Below are 23,309 nucleotides of genomic sequence, written 5' to 3'. Positions count from 1 at the left end.
ATGTAGAATGCAATAGTTACATAGAACCGCGAACCTGCTACGCTGGCGTAGCAGGGGGAGAGGTGATACTCCCACGTGGCGCGTCCCAGGTGGCGGATAGGGGGGTCCTAACCGGCTTGGCGACGGACTTGAGGGAAATAAAATACCTCTCGCGGACCAAACACACAACTCCCTGTGGGTTGGGGACGCCGACGAAGAATACACCCACGGTATCACCTGCCTGTCGTAAGAGGTGCCTAAAAGGGGCGACCTAGGGATGATTTTCTTGGAACCATGAAACTACTTGCGATTAGTGCCACCACGCAGAGAGCATCATGGGTCGCTTTTACTTGCGCGTAGTACCACTATATTAGGTACCAAATAGGTTTGTGATTAGTAACACACAGGAGCACCGTGCGGTCGGCTTTTGCAGTACCAGTGATTAGTACCACCATATGAGCAGAACCATGGGATGATAGGTATCATGGTTCTGCCTTGCCTGTGATTAGTACCCACTATATGAAGAACACCACGAGATAGGGGAAGGTCCCTGCGGTTAGCACTCTTATGTGATAAACACCATAGATTTGCGTTGGCTGTAAAAGGCACCGCTAAGTGATAAAAACATAGGTCTGTATTATATGTCGAATTTCATAACGTCTGAGTAGTACAATAATGTGTGGAATACCGCAAGTTTCTGCTACTTTTGATTAGTACCGCAACAGGACAAATACCCTGGTTCTACTTTCCTAGCGATCAGTACCATTATGAGGGGCCGATAACTTGGATTTTGGACCCTCTTTAGACTGCAAGCATCATCGTTTCAGTGTTATGCTATAGCAGCAGTCCCTTGGTCAGTAATCCTATTCTTTTACGTCAGTTTGTGTGAATGTAAAGCATTGCGGTCTCATCCACTGATTGTTTTAAATTCATGTCCATCCGTTCATTCTTCGTTGTCACGCTTTGAATTTTGGTCAGTGGAGAATTTTAGACTTTTAATTTGTCATTCCGTTTCATCTCATTTTGTACCATTAGGGGCCGATGACCTCAATGTTAGGCCCCTTTAAACAACAATCATCATCATCATCATCATCATCATCATCATCATCAGTTACGTGGAAATGAAAAGGTTAGCACAGGATAGGGTGGCATGGAGAACTGCATCAAACCAGTCTATGGACTGATGACTCAAACAACAACAATTTTTTGTTTTTTTTTTAAATCCACTTCATATCATAAGTCAGCAAACCGGTTTGCATATGTTTTTTATGTTTTTATCAGTTTTTGACTTGATATGTTGAAAATATGAACTTAAAGACAGTATATTTCTAACACAGTTTCATGTTGTTAAGATGGTTTCAAATTGTGATGAATTTGACATTGATAAACTTATATGATTTACAGTTTTTCTACAAACTTCTATCAGCTGATGATGACGCAGTGGGGCGTCGAAACTAGTGATTGAAAAATATATGTTGTAATTACATCTGCGCAACAATTTTTATGTATTGAATAAGGTGGACCCAAAATTATAATAAAATTTGTAATCTTGGTTCAAATGATATAGATGTTGATTCCCATAGGGGGTCTGAAATATTTGTTCCGAATGAGTAAATTTATAATACCAATATAAATGGTCCGTTATTGGACATTATAAATTTTCCAGCTAACTCATTCCTGGTTGCCAGCATTTCACCCTCGTGTGCTAGGCTGGGCTCATCAGTTGGTACCTAGCACACCTACCAAGACGCTGGCTAGTGCATACCGTGGAGGCCACTGCGTAGGCTAATTGTAGCCACCGGCAGTGCCATTGCACTATGAGAGGGTTTGTCTCATTATCAAAAATTTATGCCTGCTTGGCCATCAGATGATATAGATGTTGATTCCCGTAGGGGATGTGAAATATTTGTTCTGAATGAGTAAATTTATAATACCAATATAAATGGTCCGTTATTGGACATTATAAATTTTCCAGCTGGCAACCAGGAATGAGTTCGCTGGAAAATTTATAATATCCAATAACGGATCATTTATATTGGTATTATTTTGGTTCAATACGGACAAACAATGAAGTTTATTAATTTAACTGATTTACTCTAGGTATACAGAAATCTTTCTGTATAAGTAATTTTCAAAGGTGCTGTATCTTCAGGTTATGTCCAGAGTAGATTGTGAAGAGAATAGTTGTATTGCCACTGAGTGTTGCAATAATTGTGTGATGATACCATTGTGATCCTTGATTTATAAGATTTCTCTCTCTACAGATTGTTCGTGAAAAAGAAAGATTTAAGACTAATCCATACAATTATGCCATGAAAAAGACGCAGTTGATGAAGGATAGGGACATGGCAATATCAAAGTAAGCAAGTATCCCTCATTAATTAATTTATTCTCGTGGTGCTAGCATTAATATTTTTGGCATTGTTTCATAAGGTTACATATTCCTTAAATATTAATTGTAGGGGTGATGACGAAGAAGCTGCTCGTATTCAGCAGAAGCTTCAGGAACTTGAAGAACGAGCAGAAGAATTGGACAAATTAAGGACGTCTACTATATCCAGCATAAGTTATATAAATGATCGTAATCGCAAGAAAAATGTGGAGGAAGCTGAGAAGGCTATAATGGTAAGGAAACCTGTCTTATTCTTGGAAGTAGAGTAAACTATTGTGCTTCAGTATAGCAGGTTATAGCTCTTGTCGTTGTACAGTTATAGGTTATCCTTTTTCCACCCACAGTTGTTCCACTTCCTGCCATACATGTACACAGGCCTTCCCTGCAGGTTTTTGCTAAAGACAATTGACTACGCCCCTTCAGTATGTTCCTAGCAAGCTGCTGTCAAATATCTCCATTATTTTGTTTCTCCTTTTCTTCTGAAGACAGGAATGGAGGAACTTTGTTTCTGAGCTTGTTTTCCAATATTTTTTTAGGCTTGTCAAGGTAGCTGCTTCAATCCGAAAGTTCCAAAATTAACAAAATTATTTTGATAAATGTAAGAGTTTAATATTATTGCCCTCAATTTTGTATCCAAAACTCAGGCAAATTTCTTATCCAATTTCTGTGTATGTATGTATGTATGTATGTATGTATGTATGTATGTATGTATGTTTAGTTCTCAGCCCGAAGGCTGGTTCGATCCTCAACAGCTCCGCCATCAGCTGTCATAGATGGCCTAGGCATCACTGAAGAGGCGTACTAGGGAAATGAGGAGTGGGGTAGTTTCCCGTTGCTTTCCTCGCCGAGCCATATCAGTCTGCCAAGCCCACTGAAATGCATGCACCAACCGACCCTATGAGCAGTATTTTCACACCATTCAAAGCAGGGACTGGCTGCAGAAGGAATGGCATTACTAGCATCACTCATACCTCAGTCAGTTTCATGTTGTCAAAGCCAAGGATAAAGCTGAGACAGATCAATAAAAGTAACAAAATTGCTCTAGCCCATACCAGAAGACACAGTGCACTGTAAACACTAGGTCCCACCAGCAAAAGCATATCCAATTTCTAGGGACCCCTTATTTTTGCAAATGGTTTTTCAAATGAAGATGTCTTTTGCACGATTTGTGAGTGTTTTATAGTCATGACATATTGAAAATATTAGGCATTTTATCAATTTTCCATGAATTTTTATAGCACCCTTTTTTTGCCGAACGTCTATGTAATTCACCCTTCTTTTTGCAATCTTGGATAAATATTACAATAAAAACTGTAATATATCGCAGGACATCATCCACCAATCACTCTGGAGGAAACTATCGATATATTTCAGTATGAGTTAGCCTTACGAACTTGAGACTTACTCATTCAAGAAAACCAAGATCATTGCTATACTAAAGCCAAACAAGGACCCTTCAAAAGTTGAAAACTACCACTCTATTGCACTCGTTAGTGTCACATTCAAGCTGCTAGAGAGACTGATCCACAATAGAATCTCCTCAGCCATCAACAAGGTTGTCGCTATAGAACAAGCTGGATTGAGAGCAGGAAGAGAATGTGAGGAACAGGTGCTAGCAGTAGCAACTCATATCGAAAATGACTTTGAGAAGAAGCTGATAAGCATGTGTGTCTTCTTAGATCTAACTGCTGCTTATGATACCGTTTGGCATGACAAACTGCTGCTCAAATTCATTAGTGTCATCCCTTGTCGGAAACTAACCACTCTACTGTAATAGGCAATATGCTGAGCAATAGGTATTTCCAAGTGTTTTCAGAAAACTCTACAAGTAGGGTGCACAAAATAAATGATGGGCTCCCACAGGGCTCTGTGCTGGCTCCACTCCTTTTTAATTTGTACACATACGATCTTCCAAATACCAAGTCCAAGAAATTTATTTATGCTGATGACTTAATATGGAGAATCTTTTAATGTTGTTTGTTTTTTAACTGTTTTTTGGCATATAAATTTGTTAACTGGTAGCAATACAAGTCAATTTTATCTGTTTATAATTTAATGTAATGTCTAAAAGAACAAGTTGTGTAAATAATGTTGAGATGTATTTTATATTAATTGCCGGTTTCTCTTTACTTTAACGCAGGGTGTTGTAAAAACATCGAAACTAGTACTGCTAATAAAGTGATAATGTTGTAATACAATCAGACAACATTGATTTGTATTGAATAGGTGGAACCTTTCAGATTTTATAAGTATCATTTCTTCACTTGGGAACAGTAGGTTGTGCTGAAGTTGTTGGGTTTTCTTATTCACTAAACTATTCTGTACCTCAATGGCAGCAGGTTGCATTCTATGTCTATGATTTGTTAAGAGCAGTTGTTTTCCTTTATAGGCTGAGGTTCGAGCTAACAAAGGTAAGAAGGTGGATGACCCCTTTACTCGCCGTAGTACGAAGCCTTGCATGGTTTTCAAAGCCAGTGGTGGACCTGAAAAACCAGAAAAGCCTCCTTCTAATCCTGTTAGTGAAAGGGTATGTGTCATTATCAGTATTTATCTTCAATTTATTAATTTGAAATTAGTGTGATATATTTATCTCTCTTCTTTTCAATGTAGCCAAATGACTCAGAGAAACCACGACCACCTGTAGAGTTGGTTGCACCGTCAGCCAATAAAGAAAAAGAACCAGAAAAAAGGAAGGAAGGAGTTAAAGTTCTCAGTAAAACTGATGACCTCTTTTCTGCTCATGATTTTGACATCAAGATAGATCTTGAAGTTCCTTTACATAGTAAGTATCTGGCAGTACTTTGTACTTCTCACATCTCTAATGAAAGGCTCTCTGTAGATTACTGGGTAAGAAGCTGATTCTGGGCTTGAGTTCACTTGTCAAGTTTATTTTTGTTGTGTCCAGAAGTGTTGTGAAATCAATACTAGTAGTATTGCCATTTTGTAAGCGGGAACAACTTGTACATTTCTCCAGGTTTGTTCCTTTCATTTGAAACATACTAAATAAATTAACTTTCTAGTATTTTCTCTGCTCTCAAAATGGTCACAACTTGGTCATTTTCAGCTGCATTCAAGTATATCAATCCGTCGAGATATTTCATGCCTCATAGCTCGGCAATGCTCGCCAACAATGTGGACGCGGCCAGCAGGCAAGCATGGGTGATGCTGGCATCCACTTCAAAAGTGTACGTGAGATATTTAGATTGAAAAGCGTCAAAATTATGTTTTTAAAAACATAGAAATAACGCCTACAGAAAACGTCATTGAAATTATTATATTATTTTGTGTAACTTCTGATTTCATTTATCCTTAGAGCTAGAAAAGTGAATATGAAGGTTTTCTTCCTCACACATATAATAGAGATGTTTTATAAGCATGTTCATAATATTGTTGAGGAAATAATTTAAATAATTATTTTTATTCCAAAATGGAATAAATATATGAATATGCCACTTCTTTTGGTCTTGGTAGTTGGGTAAATGTGCATTGTCAGATTTATGGGACCTTGAATGATATACAAATAAACGATGAATAAAGAATTGTGATTGAGAGAAATTGTGCTAGCTGTAGATCAGATTGTGTTTACTCACTTGATCAGGTCTAGAGTAGTCTTTATTATATTGCAGTGATTGGTGTGGTGACGGGTAGCTCCCGTAAGAACCACGTAGCTACTCATCAGCTGTTCTACTGAAGTGCCCAGAGATTGCAGTTAGTGCAGGGTTGCATAATTTCCAGTGTCTTATATTCTGAGAGAGATTTGAAAAATGAACAAAGCAATATATCATCACTATCATAATCATCGTCATTTCCCCTTATCCAGCTCCTGCCGCGTCGGGGTAGTCATGGTATTTCTCCATCTTCCTCTTTCCTTCCACCATTCCTCTTCCACAGTCTTGTCCCAGTCTAAATTTTGTCTTCTTGTGCTGCTCTTCACTGATTCAATCCACCTGGTTCTGGGTCTCCTCTTGCTGTCTTGCCCTCACACTTTGCCTCCAGCATCTGTCTTGGAATTCTATTCTCCTCCATCCTCTTCACATATCCAGACCACCTTAGTTTATTCTTTTCAACTCTTTCATTTAGCTTTCCTATCCCAACTTCCTTTCTAACATCTTTGTTTCCCACTCTGTCTTTCCTTGTCTTTCCTATCATACTTCTTAAGAATTTCATCTCAATACTCTGCTAACATAGTTGTTGTACATTGCTTACATAATTTCTAACATTTCTCTTCCAAGTCTCTTTTTAACCATGGTTTCCCAAACCTTCTCTCTGGGTACACTTTTCTATATCTATGAAAAGTCATGACCAAATCCTTTCCGTATTTCCAGTTCTTTTCCATGAGCTGCCTAATGCTAAAGATTGGGTCCACTGTAGATCTTCCACTCACGAAGCCATATTGTTCCTCTTGTGGGTTCGAGCCCCACCGTCGGCAGCCCTGAAGATGGTTTTCCGTGATTTCCCGTTTTCACACCAGGCAAATGCTGGGACTGTTCCTTAATTAAGGCCACGGTCGATTCCTTCCCACTCCCAGGCCTTTCCTATCCCATCGTCGCCATAAGACCTATCTGTGTCGCTGCGACGTAAAGCAAGTTGCAAAAAAAAGTTACTCTCGTAACTCTCCTTCAATCTTTGTCATTCTTTTTTTTTAATATCCTTTCCATTATTTTAACTACCTGTGTTATAAGAGTGAATCCTCTATAGTTACCACAAACTTTGTCCCCTTTCTTAAACACTGGTATTATTATCCCTTTTTTCCAGTCTTTGGTACACATTTGTGTTTCCACATACAGTTTAGTAATCGGTACAACCACTGCATACTGACAGGTCCGGCAGCCGTTATCATTTCCACACTGATTTCATCCATCCCTGTTGCTTTTCCCATCTTCATCTTTTGTACTACTAACTCCACCTCCATTATTTTTATATCATCCTCTGTTTTTGAGTCCTCACACTGTATTGCTTCTATCTTCCCTGTTCAGTTGTTCACATTCAGTAGCTTATCAAAATACTTCTTCCATCTTCTCTTTATCTCTTCTGAGTATGTTAACATTCCCCATCTTCCTTTTTCACTAGCTTTGTGATATCTCTTTCTGTCCTCTTCTTATAAGTCCGTACAGCATTCTTTTACTGCCACTTCCATTTTTTTGTAAACTCTTCGCAATTCTTCTTTTCTTCTTTTACCACCTTCTTAAGTCTCAGTTTACTGTTGAGATACTTCCTTTCACTTCCTTCACTTTCTTCTCGGTTCCATTCTCGCCAGTCTGTCTTCTTTTCTTTCACCACTTTCCTCACTTCCTTATCCACCACGGTGTCTCCTTTTCTTTCACTCTTGTAGATGTCCTGCCACAAGCATTCCCTGCTGCACTAACAAATGCCATTTTAAAATTGGCCCAGCCATCATCTACATTTTCTACTTCAGTAACTGGGATTTGTTGCTTCAATTTCTCCTAAAAATGGCAATCAATGAATCAATCAATACTGATCTGCATTTAGGGCTGTCGCCCAGCTGGCAGACTCCCTATCTGTTGTTTTCGTAGCCTTTTCTTAATTGATTTCAAAGAAATTGGAAATTTATTGAACATCTCCCTTGGTAAGTTATTCCAATACCTAACTCTCCTTCCTATAAATGAATATTTGCCCCAATTTGTCCTCTTGAATTCCAACATTATCTTCATATTGTGATCGTTCCTACTTTCAAAGACGCCACTCAAACTTGTTCGTCTACTAATGTCATTGCAGGTCATAAATTTCATTTTCTTTGTCCGTATTGAAGATCTACTTGTGATACAAATTCTTATAATTTTGTTAATTACCACCTATTCAATACAATAAAAACGTAGTACAAACTTACATATTTATTAAGATGTTTATATGGTACATGTTTCGCTCCTTTTTCGTGAGCATCATCAGCCTATTATTATTTACTTAAGGTTATATAAGATCATGAAACAATTCTTTTGGATTAAGATTATGCCTATAAAACTAATCGACAAATCTTATTTATTGTTATATGACTTGTAAAATCAATTCCAGCCACTTTTCTAGTTTTCAACTTTTGTATCTTATTGTAAATCATTGTTATATATAAGAAAACGTAAAGGTCCAATAATACTGCCGTAAGGAATTCCCCTCTTAATTATTACAGGGTCAGATAAAGTTTCGCCTACTCTAATTCTTTGAGATCTATTTTCTAGAAATATAGCAACCCATTCACTCACTCTTTTGTCTAGTCCAATTGCACTCATTTTTGCCAGTAGTCTCCCATGATCCACCCTATCAAATGCTTTAGACAGGTCAATTGCGATACAGCCCATTTGACCTCCTGAATCCATGATATCTGCTATATCTTGCTGGAATCCTTCAAGTTGAGCTTCAGTGGAATAACCTTTCCTAAAACGGAACTGCCTTCTATCGAACCAGTTATTAATTTCACAAACATGTCTCATATAATCAGAAAGAATGCCTTCCCAAAGCTTACATGCAACGCACGTCAAACTTACTGGCCTGTAATTTTCAGCTTTATGTCTATCACTTTTTCGTTTATACACAGGGGCTACGATAGCATCTTGCCATTCATTTTGGTATAGCTCCTTCAAGCAAACAATAATCAAATAAGTACTTCAGATATGGTACTATATCCCAACCCATTGTCTTTAGTATATCACCAGAAATCTTATCAATTCCAGCCACTTTTCTAGTTTTCAACTTTTGTATCTTATTGTAAATCATTGTTATCATATGTAATTTTTAATACTTCTTTAGCATTAGTCTCCTCCTCTACCTGGACATTATCCTTGAAACCAACAATCTTTACATACTGCTGACTGATTACTTCTGCCTTTTGAAGATCCTCATATACACACTCCCCTTGTTCATTAATTACCGTATTTCACGGCATAATCGTCGCCACCGCGTAATCGTCGCATCCTTTATTTTCAATACAAAAATCGGACTTTAAACCTTTAATTACATAATCGTCGCACGTCCAAATTTTGTTCACTAATCTGGTTAAAAGGTAAATGGAACTGCAACGTAAGTTGCACATGAATGCGCAATTTAAATACGTGTATGGGCAATTTGGCAACACAGTCACGTTTGCGACATGTTGCACAACGTATAAATAAATAATACCGGTATATATTACCGGTAGACTATCGGCAGTTTGACAACGTGGTCGCGAGACAGTGTACTATTTATTCACCACCTACATATTATGCTTACCGGTAGGCTATCGGCAGTTTGACAACGTTGTCGCGAGACAGTGTACTATTTATTCACCACCTACATATTATGAGTTCCCATTTGAAATACGTAAGGCTGTAAGTTATTGCTTATCGGCAAAGTCGCCAGGAAATACCGGCTAGGTAGATTGAATGGACCTCGAACCAGCCCTCAGATACAGGTAAAATTCCCTGACCCGGCCGTGAATTGAACCCGAGGCCTCCGTGTAAGAGGCAAGCACGCTACCCCTACACCATGGGGCCGGCTCCTGTGTTATTGCGCACGAAGTGAAATCCAAGACGATAACGCAGATTTCCACGGAATTATTCAGCCGACTTATTTACGATGTCTCGGTTGTCATCGCTAGACTCTTATCTTACTACTACGTCATAAGTGTCCGGGCATGGGATGAAAACTTTTATCCAAGCAGTCAAGATAATTATTATCCAATGCTATTAAAGTTTTATTTTATAAACTCGTCAGTAATGTAATGTAAAATCATCAATAACTGGGAAGAAATATTAACCTAATTACCGTATGTTTAAAAGAAATTGAAAAAAATGAATGTTTGTTACTGACGTCTCGGAATACAATCAACTATACAGTAGGGGTCTTACTAATAAAAAGTCCTTATACCGTTGTTTAACTCTTGTTTAGTTATACAGTGAATAAACCCTGTATAAGCGTTTTACATTTTTCTTACTAATAAACGAGGTATACTACACAGCACGTATACACTCGTTCCAAGGAGTAGGAATCTCTTCCTGTAGTTCGCTGACGTATTTCGCACGTTCACCGCCTTTATGATCGCTTCTGTTGGTTATCTACGAGCAAAACTTTCCGAAAAGTCGCACAGTAGCACGGCATATCGAAAAGGCAGTGGCAACACTAAGTGAGACAGCTGGAAATTCGCTTATACTGATATCAACATTTCTTCAGCTTGCTTGTGTAATGAACGCCAAAAAAAGAAATGGAATGGCTTAAGAAAAGATCAATAGCTCCTAACTGGGATAGTACGGAAAACGTAAGCAATTGTAATTGAATCGGCGGGTTGAAAAGGGTACACATTCCAAAATCCTTACTTTTCAGGAGAAAGGAAAACCTGTTTTGTAGCTAAACGAAAGGTTAGATCAAAAAAGTTTCTATTAGGCATTTATACATCACATTTCTACGTATTCAACTACAAAGTATGGAAATCATATTACGTACGGTTTTCAAGTTATACCATTTTTTATGTCAAGGAATATGTCCCTTTTTATACTCAAATTTGAGAAAGATCTAAGATCTTTGTAGAGGCAGATAATGTATAATAAACTCGCAATTTAAAGTCTATTAAGCAGTAACACCTTAATACACAAACATACGCCCAACCACAATTTCTTTTATAGTTATTCATTGTCATTCCGTGAGACAGCTAGAAATTGACTTATATTGATATCAACATTTCTTCAGCTTGCTTATGTAATGGACGCTAAAAAAGAAATGGAAAAGCTTAAGAAAATATCAAAAGCTCCTAACTGGGGTAGTTCGGAAAACGTGAGCAATTGTAATTGAATCGGCGAGTTGAAAAGGGTACACATTCCAAAATCCTTACTTTTCAGGAGAAAGGAAAACCTGTTTTGTAGCTAAACGAAAGGTTAGATCAAAAAAGTTTCTATTATGCATTTATACATCACATTTCTACGTATTCAACTACAAAGTATGGAAATCATATTACGTATGGTTTTCAAGTTATGCCACTTTTTATCTCGAGGAATATGTCCCATTGTATACGGTAGGTACCTACTCAATTAAGAAAGATCTTTGTGGAGGCAGATAGTGTATAATAAACTCGCAATATCAAAGGTCTATTAAGCTGTAACACATTTTTACACAAAAATACGCCCAACCATCATTTCTTTTATAGTTATTCATTGTCATTCCGTCTCTTTAAAGTGTTTTACTTTACGAAGATGTCTAGCTTCCATAACCTCTGAATGGTGTACGGTACCGTATGTCTTCTATGTTTAAAATATCGTGAAGATCATCAACATTATCGTCATTCTTTCAACGTGTGTTCAATGTTAAATGGATAAGTCGAATATTTTGCAACGATTATATTACTGTCGACAATAAATACCACGAAAATAAACTGCTCACTCGTTTCTTTTTTTCCGCTACACGCTGCTATACAACGCTTATACAAGGGTCCTGGACTGTATAAACAATTCAGTGAATAACTATAACAGATGTATACATAGGAGGCTTATACACGGTTTATTAGTAAGACGGTAAATCTACACCGCGCTAGCTAGAGCTCCGGTTTGCGAGCTTTGCGTAAGCGCAGTAGTGTGTCGCAACCAACGAGCTAAACTGATACAATTGTTGCATGCTTCCTTGCTGCCTAACAGTATTGGCTGCTCTGGAATGGACAGATCACAGATGCATTTATTTGTTTCAGATTTACGTGATTACTGTAGACATGTGTGCGTGAGAATTTAAGTTTTTAATTTGTGTTTTGGGTGTTTGCAGAAATAATTTGTTTTAATAGTGAACAATTACGGAAAGTCATTTATATCGCAAAACATTAACGTGTGAAGCATTTATAAGCGATTATGGGTAAATATAGAAACTATTCTGCGGGCTTCAAGCTAAGCGTAATTGCCTTCGCTGAACAGCACGGGAACAGAGCTGCAGAAAGAAAATTTTCTGTGAGTGAAAAGTTGGTGCGTGACTGGCGGAAAGTAAAAAACAAGCTAAAAAGCACAAACCCTTCTAGACACGCGTTTAGAGGTCCTAAAACAGGGAAGTTTCCTATAATTGACGAAGAAGTGTTTAGGTACGTCAGTGAAATACGTAACAATGGCTGCAGTGTATCATATGAAATGTTACAAATTAAGGGACAGGAGGTAGCGTGCAAACACAACATACCGGTAACTCAGTTTATGGCGACTCGTGGGTGGATGAAGGGGTTCATGCGACGACACAATCTGTCAGTGCGAAGGAGAACAACACTAAGCCAAAAGTTGCCTGCTGATTACACGGACAAGATTGTAAATTTTCACCGATTTGTCATACGTTTACATAAAATCAGCTTCATGGTCCGTATCGCACTTCAATAGATTCACAATTAAGTATTTATTTTCCACCTAGTCGATACAATGATTGCTTAAGGCAATTTTTAATGGTCAAAAGTGGTACATGTTTCGTATATTATCAACATCTTCAGCCACATAACACTGTTTAGATGAAAAATGTATAAAATTGACAAAGTAATGCTTTAGAGGAAGTGTCCTTAAAATTAACATAAGATTGACAAGATTAAAACAAACAAATAACTCAGACTCCAATCTTTTTTGATATGCCTCGCAACAGCACTATTGCGCTAAAAGGATCACGGAGTGTATTAATGAAAACCAGCGGTAGTGAGAAATTGCGATGCACGGCAATGCTAGCCATTACAGCTGACGGGAGAAAGTTGCTGCCTTACATCATTTTCAAGAGGAAAACGATGCCTAAGAATATACAGTTTCCCCGTGGAATTCATGTACGAGTGCAACCAAAGGGTTGGATGGACGTAGAACTCATGCTGGACTGGGTTAAAACTGTGTGGAATAGAAGACCTGGTGCACTACTAAAACAACCAGCTCTGCTTGTTTTAGATAGTTTCCGAGGTCACCTCGTGAACGAAGTGAAGCAAATTCTCACTACAAATAAGACACGACAGATAGTCATTCCTGGTGGCCTAACATCTGCTTTGCAGCCACTAGACGTATGTGTTAATAAACCCTTTAAAGACCACTTACGTCGATTTTACAACGAGTGGATGATGAGCGGCGATCAGCAATTGACGCCCGCCGGAAATATCAGGCGTCCACCCTTGGACTTGTTATGCTCGTGGGTGAAGAAGAGTTGGGATCTTATACCACCTGAACTAGTCTCCAAGAGCTTCAAAAGGACTGGGATTTCGAATGCACTAGACGGTTCCGAAGATGACGCAGTGTGGCAGGGAGACGAAAAATCTGATACTGGTATTAACAGAGGCGAAGACGGCGCATCAGATAGCGACACCGAAGATTTGGAATAAATTGCGTACCGGTAAGTCCGCATTTCACAACAAAGCGATAATTTTTTGCAAGTGTAATATTTTAACTTTAATACTCAAATTAATGACAAATTAACTTAATACGTTCATTTTTATTTTCAGGTTGGAAAAACGTTCGCCGAATTGTTGCGAAAAATTATGAATTTTGTTTTAGACTATTTTAATTATTTTGTTGTATAAACGCGAGTATTACGTGCATCTTAAATTTGTATCAAATACAATTCAGTTACAAATACATTTTTTGAGTAATACAAATACTGGTATTAAATATTCATCGTATAATGGTCGCACCCTACAATTTTTTTTGAAAATTTTGGTATAAAAAGTGCGACGATTATGCCGTGAAATACGGTATTCCTGGAATGTCCTTCATGGAACCTGTTTCTACCTGAAAATACCTATACATTACCTTCCATTTATGACTAAAATTTGTATGACTGCCGATTATGCTTGCCATCATGTTATCCTTAAATAATAATAATGTTATTTGCTTTACGTCCCTCTAACTACATTTTACGGTTTTCGGAGACGCCGAGTTCCGGTATTTAGTCCCGCAGGTGTTCTTTTACGTGCCCATAAATCTACCGACACAAGGCTGACATGTTTGAGCACCTTCGAATACCACCCAACTGAGCCAGGATCGAACCTGCCATGTTGGGGTCAGAAGGCCAGCGCCTCAACCGTCTGAGCCACTCAGCCCAGCTGCCTTCTTTGCTAGATTCAATTTCCTAGTAAATTCTGTCAATTTCTCCTTACTTCCTCAGCCATTTCTATGTCTTTCCAATATGCACCTCCTTTTTAGTCTCTTCATTTCTCTATTATAATAAGGTGCGTCTTTACCATTTTTCTTACCACCTTTAAAGGTACAAACCTGTTCTCACATTCATCAACAATTGCTTTTAACCTATCCTAGAGTCTGTTTACATTTTTATTTACTGTTTTCCACCGATCATAATTACTTTTTAAAAACTGCCTCATGCCTGCTTTATCAGCCATAATCCTACTTTTAAGACCTTCCTTTCTAACACAGCTTCGTGATCACTAATGCGATCTATTACTTTGGTTTCTCTATAGAGTTCATCTAGTTTTATCAGCACCACACCAGGATATTTTTCCTTCTAGTTGGTTCCATTACTTTTTGAATCAGCTGCCCTACCCCTATTAGGTTATTTGTTCATTCATTCATTCATTCATTCATTCATTCATTTAGCCTCCATAGACTGTACAATTACATATTTTGAATCATGCCAACAGTATAGGAGTTGTCAAGTGATTTCCTAATACTAACAATAATATATGCACAACAATGAGCATTTTGAAAAAGAAGAAAAACAGAAACACCACATACCTCAATGTTAGGACAGCACATCTTAATTTTTTAAAATAATATTAATAACCAATATTTGCAAGACAAAATAAAAATATATTGGTGTGGTGTTAATAATGTGAACATAGTCAATGTGACATTAACATATTTTTAAGGCTATATACTAGATTACAAGTTAATAAGTAGTAGCATCATTACCAGCACTTCATCATGTATTCTTCTGTACTGTAGAAGCAGCTGCTCAGCAGGAGATTTTTTAAAGCTGTGGTAAATGAACTGACGGGACTAATATCTTTAATCTTATTTGGAAGCTTATTATACAATCTGATTCCAACAGAGTCTGCATGTCTCAAGGCAATGGTTTTACTCTTGTGCTCGATAAAAATATTATTTCTTGTTCGCGTCTGGTAATTGTGATTGTCAAAATTCTTTCTGAAGTGATCAATATTTTTTTTCACGTGTAGAATGCATTGCATGATGTATATGCTTGGTACTGGGAGTATCCTTAGTCTCTTAAATAATGGTCTGCAATGATCTAACCTGTTACGTCTCAATATAATTCTGATAGCTCGTTTCTGTATTCAAAAAATAACATCAAGATTTGATTTGTAGCAGCCCCAGAGACCAATAGCATAAGTGATGACTGAATGGAAATATCCAAAATATGCTATTCTAACATATTCTTCACTACAACTATTAGACAAAATCCTTAAGGCAAAACAAACAGAACTCAGAGACTTCCCTATTTTTTTAATATGACAATCCCATCTTATTTTTTCATCTATATGGACACCTAAAAATTTTGTGGTCAATGTATTTTCAATTGCATTTGCATTTAATATCAGGTTATGGTTTTTTTGCAGTTTTGTCATGGTAGTTAGATTACATGTTATAAACCTCATTTTAGGTCCGTATTGAAATTTTTTTTAACAGTTCAACAATAATAAAGGTGTTTTAATTTATTCCACCTATTCAATACTTATATTTTCACTTATAGTTGTTACATAATTAAATTCTTGGTTACATGGGACATGTTTCGCCCTCAATTAAGGGCATCTTCAGCCTAAATACAATAATCAAAAATACAACTAAATTAAAAGTGGAAGTTAAATACAATCATCAAAAATACAACTAAAATAAAAAGTGGAAGTTAAAAGTTTAGTCTGTTATTAAAATTCGGAACAATAAAAATGTGAAAAATGATAAAATAAAAAGATGCTAATGGAAAACTGTCTTATGATTAAACTATAATCTTGTCGGAGACTAAAACTTCTATTAAAATTCTAATTAAAACAGTTCATATAAAATAATGGAAAATCAAAGTGGTAGTAATAAAATGCCAACGACATGAGGGCGTGTACACAAGCATAAACTTGATTGTCATGAATACAATCTTTTCAAGGCCGCTGATGAAATTCGTAGCAAGTAAGGCAGAAGCGTCTATTGAAAAATTGTAAGAGGCCGTTAGCACCGGTAGGTAATAAAATGGCTGAATCCTTGCCAGAAAATGTCAACAGATGCAGAAATAAGTTTTCTGAAAGAGAAGGAAAAGAAGAAATAAGAAATTGAACGTAAGGAGAGAATTCAGTCTTACATAATTTTGAAACAGATGAGGACTTACATGTAAGTGGAAGTTATTTGTTAACTACTGTTGAGTTGGTTGCTGCCCGTCTGTTGGCTCTGAGTCTGGTGTTATAACTGTGCTGCAGAGGCGGTAGTGAACTGGGAGGGGAAGGAATAGGGGAGTGAGGAAGGGAGGAGAGGATGGGTGGAGTCAAATGTGACGAGGCTGACAAAGGGGCGGAGTCAACTGCATTGCTGGAAGTAGGCCTAATATCTGTAGGTATGGGAGGAGTGTTAGGGTTTGAAGAATTAAATATATTAGGTATCCTAAATTTATTCGAACTAACTGACTTTAATAATTCCGGCATTAATTCATGTAGCATACTTTTATTGTCCGTGGTTTCATTGAGATTCGTTTGCTTATTGTACGTCTGATCTAAATAGATGTATAAACTTTCTAATTCGTTCAGCATTCTTCCTTTTTGTATGTTTCTAATTATCGCTAAGTCTTTCTCTATGGATTCAAATCTGTGACCAGTCTCCCTCATATGCAAACTCATCGCTGAGTATTTCCTATGTTTTTCCGCGTTAACATGTTCCATGTATGTTGTCATAAAATTTCTCCCAGTCTGTCCAACATATGAAAAATTACACTGAGTACATTTAAGTCTGTATACTCCCGATCCTAAATAACGATTCTTATCATAATTAACTTTTATATGATTAAAGAATATGGACTGGTTAGTATTAGTAGTTCTAAAAGCTATATTAAAATTATGTTTCTTGAATACGCTAGTAATCTGGTGTATAGCTGGATTATTAAAAGTGAATGTAGCATACTCAGTTTTTTTGGTCTTTTCTGGTATCAGATTCGTAGATAATTTGTTCTTAATTTTATTGATTAATTTGTTGATCATTTCTATTTTGAAACCATTTTGTTTAGCGAGGTATCTAATATAATTTAATTCTTTCTTCAAATTCTTGGGAGATAGAGGGATTCTAAGTGCTCTATAAATTAGACTGTGAAAAGATGCTTGTTTATGTGAACTCGGGTGTAAAGAGGAATTGTTTATAGTTGTAGATGATTGTGTCGGTTTTCTAAATATTTCGAAATCAAAAGTGTTAACCTTACGCGTAACTGTTATATCTAGAAAATTCAATGAGTTATCGACTTCGTCCTCTCTCGTGAATTTCAAATTAGGTTCGATTTCATTTAATTTATTTAAGATTTCTTGACTATTAGTGACATTTTTGTTTATGATTACAAATGTATCATCTACATATCTCAACCATAAATCTATTCCTTTAATTTTTGTTATTATTTCATTGTGTTCGATTGAATCCATAAATATGTCGGCAAGGATGCCCGATATTGGGTCACCCATTCCTAATCCATTCTGTTTATAAATATTATTGTTAAATGTGAAGTAATTATTGTCTAATACGAACTTTAACAATCTAGTGAATTCTTCTACTTCCATTTTACTAAGATTACTGTGTTTACAAATATTATCATGAATGATATTAAGAGTTTTATCTGTCGGAATATTCGGGAACATATTCACTACGTCATACGAACACATCATCTGGTTTGGAAGTACGCCAAATCCAAGCAAAATGTCACACAAGTCAATGGAATTTCTTAATGGTTGTTTATTATAAAAAGTGTAATGTCTTTTCAAAAATTTGTGAATGTATTTGGAGACTTTATACGTGGGAGAATTACGGCAATTGATAATCGGACGAATCGGAATATCTTTTTTATGTATCTTGGGCATAGCTCTGGTTTCCGGGAGCCTAGGATTCATATTGACAAGTTTTAATTGTTCTTGTTCAGTAAAGAGAGATGTGGATCTTTTAAGTAAGGCTTTTAAGTTGCGTTGAATTTTAGCTAGCGGATTTTTTGTTACTAATGTGTATTTGTTATTATCAAAAAATTCTTCAGTTTTCTTGATATATGTATCTTTATCCATCAAAACGATCGCACCCCCCTTGTCAGCCTTGGTTACTATAATATTGTTATCTTCAATTTTCGATTTCATGTTTTTTATTGTTTTCTGTTGTTTGGGATCAAAATTGGAATAAATTTCTTTAGCCAGTCTGGGTAATTTCTTCTTTAACTCCAATCTTACTTCCTCTTGTACATCGCGTGGGAGTTTTGATATGTTCGCCTCCGCTTCTGCAACTGTGTTAATGATATCTATTTCTCTATCTTTATTAGGCCAATTGTATTTTGGACCCCCTTTTAAGTAGGTCATTCTCTCCTTCCGTAAATTTTACCTTGGTCAAGTTAACTACCGTGGGAGTAACATTGTCCGATGGGCCCTTAATTTGTTCTTGTTTCGTTTGTTTACTACGACGTATTTGTGTGTCTATTAAATGATTCAATTTCTTATTCAATGTATCCTGTTTCTTACTAAGTGCGTATGTTAATTTGTGTTCCATGTGTTGATAAAAAGACTGCCATTCTAATGGAGCTAAATCCTGAGTCACCGCTAAGTGAACGTTATATAATTGCAAATTCAATTTGGATTTCTTCCTGTAATATGCCTTGATTTCATTTTTAAGCCATAATTCATTTACCTTATTTTGGGTTACATTATGGCTTGGATTGCTTATGTTCTTACGTTGTGTTGATTTAAGAAAAGTAGGTACAAGTTTTAGTCTCAGACATTGTTTAAGAAAAGCTAAATCTTTTTCTAACTTACAAATCTTCATTTTCAGATTGAGAAACTTATTTAATCTACATTTTGCCTGGTTGGCTGTCACATTACATGTTATAAACCTCATTTTAGGTCCGTATTGAAATTTTTTTTAACAGTTCAACAATAATAAAGGTGTTTTAATTTATTCCACCTATTCAATACTTATATTTTCACTTATAGTTGTTACATAATTAAATTCTTGGTTACATGGGACATGTTTCGCCCTCAATTAAGGGCATCTTCAGCCTAAATACAATAATCAAAAATACAACTAAATTAAAAGTGGAAGTTAAATACAATCATCAAAAATACAACTAAAATAAAAAGTGGAAGTTAAAAATTTAGTCTGTTATTAAAATTCGGAACAATAAAAATGTGAAAAATGATAAAATAAAAAGATGCTAATGGAAAACTGTCTTATGATTAAACTATAATCTTGTCGGAGACTAAAACTTCTATTAAAATTCTAATTAAAACAGTTCATATAAAATAATGGAAAATCAAAGTGGTAGTAATAAAATGCCAACGACATGAGGGCGTGTACACAAGCATAAACTTGATTGTCATGAATACAATCTTTTCAAGGCCGCTGATGAAATTCGTAGCAAGTAAGGCAGAAGCGTCTATTGAAAAATTGTAAGAGGCCGTTAGCACCGGTAGGTAATAAAATGGCTGAATCCTTGCCAGAAAATGTCAACAGATGCAGAAATAAGTTTTCTGAAAGAGAAGGAAAAGAAGAAATAAGAAATTGAACGTAAGGAGAGAATTCAAACACCTTTATTATTGTTGAACTGGTAGTTAGATGCCTTGAATTCCATGTATTGGGTCATTTAAAGTTCAATGTTAATTTGTTTTTCCTGAACCATGATTCTAACCTAGACAGGACTGTATTTGCTGTAGTTTCTATAGACGTAGGGTCAGGATTATTAATACTTATGTTTGTATCATCAGCATACAGCACTGCTGTTTCTACTTGATTATTGTGAGGAAGATCATTCACATAGATCAAGAAAAGAACACGCCCCAAAATACTACCCTGCGGAATACCTAAGTCTATACTTTTTACCTGAGAGTGATATGTCTCATTATGCCCTTTACTGTTACAATGTGTAATTTCAACAAACTGGGATCGTTTATTCAGGTATGATCTAAACCAGTCATTAACAATTCCTCTAACTCCAATCTGATATAATTTGTGCAACAATATTTCATGATCAACAGTATCAAATGCCTTTGAAAGGTCAAGAAATAGTCCTATCACAGTTTCATCATTATCAAGAGCATTTACGACCAACTGTGTAAAATGTGATAAAGCAGACAAAGTACTTCTGCCAGCTCTGAATCCATGTTGTGCATTATTTAACAAGTTATATTTGATTAAAGATTTAGTAAGCCGATCTTGGATAGCACATTCAAATATTTTTGAAATAACAGTAAGTATTGATATTGGTTTGTAGTTATGTAAATCATGTAAGTTTCCACTTTTAAAGACTGGGATAACTTTAGCTATTTTTAGGAGATTAGGAAACTGACCACTAGAAAATGATTCATTGATGAGATAAGTTAAAGGCTGTACCAGATAGGGAGCACATTTTTTAATGAGTTTTGTGGGAACTTCATCTACACCTGTGGAAGTTTTGTTCTTCAAAGATTGTATGATTTTACAAACTTCCTTTTCTGTTACTGGAGTTAACTGCATAGAGTTTTGCACAAAGGTTGGTAGTTCTGGTAATACATCTGATTTATTTGCGTTTTCATGTTTGTATGGTAGGGATAGAAAGAAATCATATATATAATTAGCCAAATGATGAGGGTCATTCATTTGTATTCCCTTATCATTTTATATGGCAGCAACTTTATTTCCAACTGCATGTCTGTTGGTTTCTCCCTTGATTACCTTCCATATGGTTCGTGATTTATTGCACGACTCTTTAACTTTCTTGTTATTGTGCATTATCTTAGCCACCCTAAGAACTCTTGGATAGACTGATTTGTAGTTTTTAACATACTTACAAAAAACCTGGTCACAACTCTGCTGTGCTAATCTACTTAGTAATTTACATTTTTGACTTGAAATCCGTATACCCTTCGTGATCCATGGCTTTTTTGAAGATTCATTAATTATTGCAAGTGTTTTTGGAAAATGTAATTCAAATTCCATTAAAAAAATGCTTAAAAAGGTTCTATACTTTTGGTCAATGCTATGACCGAATGTTATTGGAGTCCAGGTCTGAAGTTTAAGGCTTTCAATGAAACTGCCACATGCAGCTGCAGAGAAAAAACTAGTTTGCCATTTGTTGGTTATGCTTCCTGTCATTTGCATTTCCTTCCCAATTGACATTTGGTAAATTCAGATCCCCCGCTACAGTCACATTCCTTTCCATGTCGTTTCCCACATAGCTGATTATATTATCAAATAATTCTAAATCACCATCAGCGCAACCCTAAGTTGCCTAATATCTTCAGAGTTGAGCCTTATATCTGGAATTTCATATCTGTCATCTTTAACTTTTTCGTAGCTTACAAATTATTCTTTCACCAGAATGAATACTCCCCTTCCCACCATTCCTATCCTATCTCTACGATACACTCTCTAGTTACATGTAATTAATCTCATAATAGAACCGTATTGAAGATAATATATTAAAAATGTAAAATCCTTTTATTTACAACCACCTGCTCAATACAATACAATACACTCATTGAATTATAAAATAATCATGAGGTGTCTTAAATAATGGGACATGTTTCATTCGGCATAGCGAACATCATCAGCCGTTAATGTACAAAGACTAGGTCAGGGCCCTGAGCTTAAAATGATCAAAATTGTATCCTCATATTAAAAGAATAACTGTGTCGTGACAAAAAGGAATAATATAATATTAGACTTAGATTGTAGCAATATGTACAGGATTAGCAGCAAGAATTTGTCATGGAATACATTGAACGATGGCAGTTTGTGAAGTTAAAAACAATCATGGGTTGTTAAAGTAAAAAATAGATATTGTGGACATTAAAATATACGTCAGTGCGTGAAGCGTGGATTAAGTAATGAGGATGGAGTTCCTTCAGTTATGCAAAAACAAGAGTTGAAATAGAGTTCATTGAATAGTAAGAGTCCAAATTGAACTAGTCAAAAGGCGCATAACGACGAAACTAAGGGTGATATGACGTGATCTCCAATAGTTGCAAATTGTGTAGGAGAGATGATCCCGATGCCAGAAGGAAATACAAGTTAACTAGTCCATATTCTCGCGCTAGCAGTAAAACTAAAATCGCATGTAACATAGAACAGCAATAATGGACTCATTAAGAGTAACGACAATCTTGAATATAAGGAGATCGCTTAAGTCTATTCCTTTCTTTACAATACTTCTACAGTTCAACACTAACAATTTTATGTCATCCGTACTTGATTTCTGGTTCCCTCTTCCCTTATCACCGCTCCCTAGGCCACCCCGTTTCCCTGAATGTACCTCCCTATTACCCTTCCAAACGAATTTCCTAACTTATACGTACCACTGCGGTTGAAGTGAAGGCCATCTGAGCACAGATCCCTATCTCCTATCCACCCATTAGGATCTAGAAATTTCACTGCCAGTTACCCACATACTCCATTGTCTCATTTAAATCCCCAATCACCCTCCAGTCAGTATCCCTCCTATACAGAATTCCACTGATAACAATCTCTGCTTCCTTGAACTTCACCTGTGCTGCATTTACCATATCTCACACTCCCCAACTATGTTGGTACTTATATCAGCTTGCCTTACGTTGTTGGTACCAACATGAAACACTACCACCTTCTACTTTCCTTAACATCTGCCTCAACCTAATTCCTGGATAACACTCTACCCTGGTTCCCTTTCCTCCACACAATTTCCCCACATGTATAACGATGGAATCCTCCAGGACCAGAGCCTCAATCCTATCCACCTCATTTGATCCCCTCCCCTCCTGGTCAGCCCTATCTGTCCTGATAGCTGCAGAGGCTACTTCCTCCTCCCTTTTCTCCTTCCCATGACCCTGTTCCACCTGTCT

At 36.5% G+C, this 23,309-nt stretch overlaps 1 protein-coding gene across 1 annotated transcript in view; it reads left to right on the top strand.

The window, feature by feature from the left end:
* Rtf1 (RNA polymerase-associated protein Rtf1) overlaps nucleotides 1–23,309 on the top strand; it is a 225,241-nt gene that overhangs the window by 173,677 nt on the left and 28,255 nt on the right. Inside the window, exons 10-13 of the mRNA XM_067138556.2 lie at nucleotides 2,244–2,338; nucleotides 2,442–2,604; nucleotides 4,761–4,898; nucleotides 4,982–5,153. Coding sequence (XP_066994657.2) covers nucleotides 2,244–2,338; nucleotides 2,442–2,604; nucleotides 4,761–4,898; nucleotides 4,982–5,153 — 568 coding nt within the window. The remainder of the gene's footprint in view (nucleotides 1–2,243; nucleotides 2,339–2,441; nucleotides 2,605–4,760; nucleotides 4,899–4,981; nucleotides 5,154–23,309) is intronic.

The sequence above is a fragment of the Anabrus simplex genome, chromosome 1 (assembly GCF_040414725.1).
Source record: "Anabrus simplex isolate iqAnaSimp1 chromosome 1, ASM4041472v1, whole genome shotgun sequence".
NCBI lineage: Eukaryota > Metazoa > Arthropoda > Insecta > Orthoptera > Tettigoniidae > Anabrus > Anabrus simplex.
Note: the sequence above shows the minus strand (reverse complement) of the source record. Positions and strands in the feature narration are given on the sequence as shown.